Raw genomic sequence first — 8,335 nt, 5'->3', positions numbered from 1 at the left:
CAAATAGAAACTAACCAAAAACTCCAACAGCTCGGTAGAATACAAACGTTGCGGCATAAATCTCAAATGGTAGTCTGGTCATGCACATCACAAGTTAAAAACCAAATACGTAGATAAATGAATAGATATATATATGTATATAGGGAATCCGTTGATGGTACAGACATTGAGCCGAAAAATCAGTAACAAAAGATAAAATTCAAGAGGGGGAGGGGGATGATGGGGATGGGATGAGGTGGGATGGGAGGGGGGGATGAGGGGAGGGGATGAGGGGATGAAGGGATGGGGTGAGGGGGATGAGATGAGGGGGGATGGGGATGAGGGAGGGGAGGATGAGGTGGGATGGGGGGATGGGATGAGGGGATGGGATGAGGGGGGGGATGATGGGGGGAGGGGATGAGGGGAGGGGATGGGAGGGGGGTGGTGGGATGGGATGGGATGAGGGGGATGGGGATGGGAGGATGAGGGGGATGAGGTGGGATGGGGGATGATGGGGATGGGATGAGGGGGGGAGGGGATGGAGGTGGGAGGGGAGAGGATGGGGGGGAGGAGATGGGATGAGGGGGGGATGGGGTGAGGGGGGGATGGGGTGAGGGGGGGGAATGGGATGGGACGGGATGGGACGGGAGGTGGGAGGGGATGAGGGGAGGGGAGGGGGGGAGGATGGGGGATGGGATGGGAGGATGGGAGAGGGGGGGGATGGGATGGGAGGGGGGGGATGGGAGGGGGGGGGATGGGAGGGGGGAGGGGGGGATGGGACGGGATGGGAGGGACGGGAGGGGATGGGAGGGACGGGGGGGGAGGGACGGGAGAGGGGGGGATGGGATGGGAGAGGAGGGGGGGAGGGGGGAGGGGATGGGAGGATGGGATTGGGGAGGGGATGGGGGGGGAGGGGGGAGGGGATGGGGGGGGAGGGGACGGGAGGTGGGAGGGAGGGGATGGGGGGGGGATGGGAGGGAGGGGACGGGAGAGGGGGGGATGGGAGGGGATGGGACGGGGGAGGGGGGGTGGGGATGGGAGAGATGGGAGGGGACGGGAGAGGGGGGGATGGGACGGAGGTGGGAGGGGAGAGGATGGGGGGGAGGAGATGGGATGAGGGGGGGATGGGATGAGGGGGGGATGAGATGAGGGGGGGGAATGGGATGGGAGGGAGGGGACGGGAGAGGGGGGGGATGGGACGGGAGGATGGGAGGGGACGGGGGGGAGGGGACGGGGGGGAGGGGATGGGGGGGATGGGGAGGGGACGGGAGGGGAGAGGGGGGATGGGAGGGGGATGGGAGAGGGGGGAAGGGGGATGGGAGAGGGGATGGGAGGGGGGGGATGGGAGGGGAGAGGGGGGAGGGGATGGGAGGGGGGGGGACGGGAGGGGACGGGAGGGGAGGGGATGAGGGGGATGGGGATGGGATGAGGGGGATGGGGATGGGATGATTGATGGGGATGGTTGATGGGGATGGGGATGGGATGATTGATGGGGATGGGATGAGTGATGGGGATGGGATGAGTGATGGGGATGGTTGATGGGGATGGGATGATTGATGGGGATGGGATGATTGATGGGGATGGGATGATTGATGGGGATGGGATGAGTGATGGGGATGGGATGAGTGATGGGGATGGGATGAGGGGGATGGGGATGGGATGATTGATGGGGATGGTTGATGGGGATGGGATGGTTGATGGGGATGGGATGATTGATGGGGATGATTCCAACCGAAAGAAGTGTGATATCTGAGTAAAACAAAAACGGCCTTTGCATGTCGATAATATGTTAACACAGTGCGTTCCATCTTGTATTACGTTCTTCGCTTTAGATGGAGACCGTGTTATATGAACACCCATCCAACAAAAGTGTACAAAATGTCTTCATAGAAATAAACAGCACAACCCACATTTACAGTACCAGAGGAATACAAACACACACACACACACACACACACACACACACATATATATATATATATATATATATATATATATATATATATATATATATATATGCAAACTTGAAAACGGTAGGTGTGACGTATAGATAGGCTACTGTTCAAATGGCCATCACATCACTTCGGTGGCAATAAACTGTATGAACGGACAAGAGAAGCGACAAATTGCTTCCGTTAAAAAAAAAAAAAAAAAAAAAAAAAAAAAAAAAAATCTCTAATGGGCGATTCAGTCTCGTACTTAACTGTATATCAATTGTGAGTCCACCCCCGCCATCCCACTCCCCCGCAAAAAAAAAAAAAAAAAAAAAAAAAAGGGCAGAGACTGCATTGGATGAGAAGAAAACAAACAAAAAAACACCAACAAAACCTGTCAATGTTAAGCACTACATGTATGAACAGAATATAAATCTAAATCAAAGAGAGAGAGAGAGAGAACAACATCCTTCCATCTTTTCGGGAAAAAAAGTAATCATTAAGATCAAAGCAGATCGACAAAGCTCTAAAATATGATAAGAAAGACAAAAATGTACCAGCAAATTTACCGATTACTTTTTGTTTTTATCATTCCGTGTGCAGGAATGAGACTGGTATTCGCTTCACAGTGCCACTGCCTTCAGAACCCCCTCTCAGGGTGAGTCATAGCATTAGCACACGGGGCTTATCAAGAGAAGGAGTCTTCAGGACCTGGGAACGAAACTGACGTCACAGGATCAGGCAATGACAGAGCAAGGTAGCATTAGAAATATCCATTCTCTCACAGTGGAAAAAAAAGAAAGAAACAACAACAACAAAAACTCAAACAAACAAAAGCAGCAAAAAATAGCAAAACAAATGCCAAAGTTTGAAGGTCAAGGGCGAACACAGTGCAACAACAAACACAAACTGATACAGAGGATCCACACAACAATTATCATTATCATCATCATTTCCAAAACGGATCAGTTGCATCACATCCTCTAGCCACTCCCTGGCGGGAGAATCAAGAGCAGAATCCACATGAAAAGCTTCTTCAGAGAAAAAACAAACAAAAAAAACAGCATCTATTGTATTCTCACCATCATCCACCCTCAGGACTCCTGTATATTACAGCCTGTGTATAAACACAGCATGTACACATAGCAAAGACTTGTGTCAAAAGCATTCACAGCGAACACAGACATGCCTTAAACACTGCTTGCACTCATAACAAAAAACACAAAAAAACAACAAAAACACAGACATTTGTAAAAAAACAAACAAAAAAACAAAACAAAACAAAACACAACAACAAACAAACAAAAAACCCAGCATGTACTCATAACCAACAGCGTGTTCAAATGGGTCAGTTGGCAACATAAAATGGTTGGATCGGCCGGCACATGTTATGAGAGACAGGGGTTTGGAGGGAGGGTGGGGGATTGAGGAGCAAAAAATCAAATAAACACACACACACACAGACACACACACGAACAACGACAACAAACACCCCCCCAAAACAACAACAAAAAAAAAACCCAACCCAAACCCAAAACAAACAACAACAAAAAACAACAAGCAAACAAACTATATATGTATATATACACAGACCCCAGTGCACATTCATTCACGATACTGACACACTGTGTACACCTGGTGCCAGAGTTGATGCCGTTGGCCAACACCTGTATACGATGAAGCGGATGAGGGTTAGAGCTTGGACATGAAGAAGAAAAATCACAATATCAGGTCATCACACGAGACTGATAACGTCATTGACAGTGAACCTCTGCAGCCGTGTAAATCAAAACAATTCTCGTAATTATACTTTCCTTTCGGCTCTTCTGTAAAAAAAAAAAACAAAAAAAAACCCCACCTGAGACTGCATTATGCACAGCCAACAATAATCATCATCATGAAAAAGAAATTCAGCAATTAAAAAAAAAAAAATCACTAAATTAAAGAAAAAAAGCCCTTACACCTGAATGAGATTTTTTTTTTTTTTAAATCAGGTATTAGTGGCTTGTAGCTGTGGATGCACAGTTGAGGAAGAGATTCTCATCAGCCTGTATTGAATCTGTGACAAAAGCTTTGAGTTATCGATTTAACAAAACGAAAGGTGGGCGGGGGGGGGGGGGGGTAGTAGAGGAGGTGCCTATTTTGTGTCTACATCATCAGACATAACATGTAATCATGATCACCATTGAAAACAAAACCAAACCAAACCAAACCGCACGAATGTCCATGATAAAGAGAAAACCAAGTGAATTGGGGGTGAAACAGCACGGTACAGAATACAAAGAATCGGTCTCAATGGGGTAGGACATCATCCATGTCAGTTACGTTGTTGTTGTTGTTGTTGTTTTGTTTTTCCTTTCGTGTTAAAACTGAACCGGATTCCCGAGGTGTTTCACCAAACGGTGAGGGGGTCAGCTGACCTCCTTGCTACACAGAGGCCTAGGCCACAGAATAAAAGAGAGAGAGAGAGAGAGAGAGGCCTAGGCCACACACAAAAGGCCAAGGGCCTCCTTGGTAGAGGCAGGCCTAAGGGAGAGGCCTAGGCCACAGAATAAGCCAGTGGCGGCGGCAGGTCGTCAATGTCGTCATCAACGTTCAAGGAGTAACTGCCAGGTGTGGTGATGCCGTCGTCGTCGTCATAGCCGTGGTGGGGTCCCTCCGGCAGTGAGCCCCCCTCCTCCCCTCCCCCCTCCAGGCCGTACTCGTGAAGACCGCCGTCAGACGCCAGGCGGAGAGCCGAGGACGGGTTGTCTCCCTTGAAGGTGACCCGCTTCCCGCCACCGAGAGAGCCGGCCTTGACGTAGGGGTTGTAGCTCCTGGGGAACTGACGCCTGGCGGCCAGCTCTCCCCAGCCTCCCTTCCTCTCCTGCTGGGGGCGGGAGGAGGCCAGGGTGTGGGGGGAAGGGAAGGCGGTGGTGGTGGTGGGCTGGTGGTGGGGGTGGGTGTTGCCGTAGGAGGGAAGGAGGCGGGGGGAGAAGGTCTCGAAGGAGATGTCCTCGCCCTCCGGAGAGGGCGTGTTGGTGTACATGAAGCGGCGCTCCTTCAGCAGGGTCTCCGGGGTCTGGCCGAACACCAGGCGGGATGTGTCCACTGTGCCGGTAGGGGGCAGCACCACACACAGAGAACAGAGAAACAGACATCTGGGTTAGTATATCACGTCACAGAAATCGTGCAACGTTTTCTCTTCATAGACTGGACACACAACATAGTATATGACTTCACAAAAACAACCACCTGTGCAACGTTTTCTTTGCAACTTTGCTACCATGATGAGGTCCAATTCTTGAAACACATGCCCTCCTTGATACTGGATTCTAAATCTATACACAGCAACAGGGGTTAGCATGACCTCACAGAAACTGCCAAACTGTGCATTCTTGAAACACCTGCCCTACTTGGTTGTCGATGATGATACTGGAATCTATTGCATACACAACAACAGGAGTTGGTATCACCTTACAGGAACTGACATTCTTGAAACACCTGCCCTACTCGCCTATCGCTGGGTGATACTAGAATCTATTCCATACACAACAGGGGTCAACGTTTTCTATGGAACTGTGATGGAGTCTCCCGTTGGACCGACGGATGAGTAGGCTTATCTGTCGGTGTGTGATTGCCTGGTTGCCTGACCAGAACAGGTGACTTTTTTTTTTATAGTGAAGAGGGTTGTGCAGTCCCCCACTCTCTCGCCTACCGAACCTCACAGGTGCAGATACTACCACGTGTAGGACGGCCTCGGTTGCAGGTTGTTTCTTCGGAGTTCCGTCTCCCAGGATGACTTCCAGCCATGGATAAGAGCTCCCCCTGCCCTTCGGTCATCCTCTTCCGCCTTCACAGCCGTTGGGAAAGGTTTCCTCCCCCGCCTGGTCCGTCGTTGGGAGACTTCACATGCGGCAGGTAGTACTGGGTTACATGGTACCAGTAGCAAGGGCTATGCCTCTGACCTGACCTAGAACTGTGCTACTATGAAAAAAAATCACATTCGTCAAATATCTGCTCTTCTTGGCTGTCACTGGTTGATACTGGATTCTATTCTATACACGACAGGGGGTTAGTATGACCTCATAGAAACTGCCAACCTGTGCCACGTGATGGTGGTGGTGGTGGTGATGGTGGTGATGGTGATGATGATGGTGATGATGAAGAAGAAGATGAAGAAAAAGTAGTAGTAGTAGTCGTAGTAGTAGTAGTAGTAGTAGTAGTAGATCATGATGATGATGATGACAATGACGATGCTGCCGATGATGACGAATAGTGACATATATCCTTTCTGAAAATGGTGCCATTTTTCCTTTGCGTGACTCATCCACAGAACCGAGGAATACCCTCCACCACCACCCCCCCTATACCCCCGCAACCCTCCACCCCCCTATCACACCCCCACCCCCACCCCCAGCCCTCTGGCACTGCGTGGTAAGGTTTCAGGCCAATATGGATCGTCAGCAGACAAGGCCACACGATCTTCACTGGCCTTTTAGTTCGCCCCGCGCTCTTTTGGCCTCACTCGCTAAATTGGCCGTCTGCTGATCTCCGAGACACGCTGCTCATGTAATCCCAGATCAGTTCAAATGGAGAAGCTGGGAAGACAGGATTTGAGAAGCGGTGGTGTGTGTGTGTGTGTGTGTGTGTGTGTGTGTGTGTGTGTGTGTGTGTGTGTGTGTTGTTGTTAATGTGTGTGTGTGTGTGTGTGTGTGTGTGGTGGTAATGTGTGTGTGTGTGTGTGTGTGTGTGAAGCTCAGCCCACATTTTGTTCTGCAAAATTTCTTCCCACGCTCAGCGTATACACAAGGGAGAAGATCACAAAGAACTATGCAGTCTAAGACTTTTAATCGAACGAGGCGCACACACACACACACACACACACACACTCAAAACTAACACACTGGACACAGAAACCGACACCAACACGGATATAGACAAACACAGACAAACATATATCAATTTATACAAATATATATATATATATATATATATATATATATACATGTACGCGTGCGCAGAAACACACTATCTATTCCTCTTTTTATTTTTCCTTTCTGTCTCTCTGTCTCTGACTCTCTCTGTCTCTCTGTCTCTTTCTCTCTCTCTGTGCCCACTTCACACAAGCCTCCTGTTAATTAACATCCTACCAGTCGTCCATAAAGCTAGTCCGACAAGTCAACAACAAGTTCCAGACACCATGGCACTGTCAGTCCGGATGTGTGTACCACTGTTTCAAAGTCTTCGACACTCCGCTAACCCCACTGATACCCATCACGCTCGACGCCATCTATTTTGTCAGCTGCTTTTTTTGTTTCGTTTTTCGTTTTGCTTGCCCATCATCTGCACTGTTTTCCTCCCACGCCGCTCATTCCGAGCCCCCCCCTATATACAGCCAGGTTCGTCTGCTGCTTTACCCAATCTACAGCTGGCTGAAGTTTTGCCTTGGACAGTCCTGTGTTGTGTTGTGCTGTGGTTGTGCTATGGTTGTGTTGTGTTGTACTGTGCTGTGCTGTGTTGTGCTGTGCTGTGCTGTGTTGTGTTGTGTAGTGCTGTGTTGTGTTGTGTAGTGTAGTGCTGTGCTGTGCTGTAGTTGTGCTGTGTGGTTTGTGTTGTGCTGTGGTTGTGCTGTGCTGTGCTGTCTTGTGCTGTGTTGTGCTGTGTTGTGTAGTGCTGTGTTGTGTTGTGTAGTGCTGTGCTGTGCTGTGCTGTGCCGTTGTGCAGTGCTGTGCTGTTTTGTGTTGTGTTGTGCTGTGCTCTGTTGTGTTGTGTAGTGCTGTGCTGTGTTGTGTAGTGCTGTGTTGTGTAGTGCTGTGTTGTGTTGTTGTGCAGTGCTGTGTTGTGCTGTGCTGTGTTGTGTTGTGTAGTGCTGTGTTGTGCTGTGTTGTGTAGTGCTGTGCTGTGCTGTGCTGTGTTGTGTAGTGCTGTGTTGTGTAGTGCTGTGTTGTGTAGTGCTGTGTTGTGTGGTGCTGTGTTGTGTGGTGCTGTGCTGTGTTGTGTAGTGCTGTGTTGTGTAGTGCTGTGTTGTGTAGTGCTGTGTTGTGTAGTGCTGTGTTGTGTTGTGTTGTGCTGTGTTGTGTGGTGCTGTGTTGTGTAGTGCTGTGTTGTGTTGTGCTGTGCTGTGTTGTGTTGTGTAGTGCTGTGTTGTGTTGTGCTGTGCTGTGCTGTGTTGTGTAGTGCTGTGTTGTGTTGTGCTGTGTTGTGCTGTGCTTGCTGTGTTGTGCTGTGCTGTGCTGTAACAGGAAGCAATTCTAATGCAGCTAGTAGGAGTTGAATTCATATTGATCGCCACACAACACCTGTTTTTATTAAGATTGTATGATATTAGAAAACATCGCTTTCTTGTTTCTTTCTTTTTGTCAGTGGATTGTACGCTGAGTTAGGATGCGAGAAGACGTCTCCTTTGTGTGTGTGGACTGGGATCCAGTTTGATCCAGCGA

At 49.4% G+C, this 8,335-nt stretch overlaps 1 protein-coding gene across 1 annotated transcript in view; it reads right to left on the bottom strand.

Annotated features, from left to right (window-relative positions):
* Nucleotides 1–4,228: 4,228 nt before the first annotated feature.
* LOC143298671 (protocadherin alpha-5-like) overlaps nucleotides 4,229–8,335 on the bottom strand; it is a 267,322-nt gene continuing 263,215 nt past the window's right edge. Inside the window, exon 4 of the mRNA XM_076611555.1 lies at nucleotides 4,229–5,003. Within this exon, the coding sequence (XP_076467670.1) occupies nucleotides 4,453–5,003 (551 nt within the window). The 3' untranslated portion in view covers nucleotides 4,229–4,452. The remainder of the gene's footprint in view (nucleotides 5,004–8,335) is intronic.

The sequence above is a fragment of the Babylonia areolata genome, chromosome 24, assembly GCF_041734735.1.
Source record: "Babylonia areolata isolate BAREFJ2019XMU chromosome 24, ASM4173473v1, whole genome shotgun sequence".
NCBI classification, from domain to species: Eukaryota; Metazoa; Mollusca; class Gastropoda; order Neogastropoda; family Buccinidae; genus Babylonia; species Babylonia areolata.
Note: the sequence above shows the minus strand (reverse complement) of the source record. Positions and strands in the feature narration are given on the sequence as shown.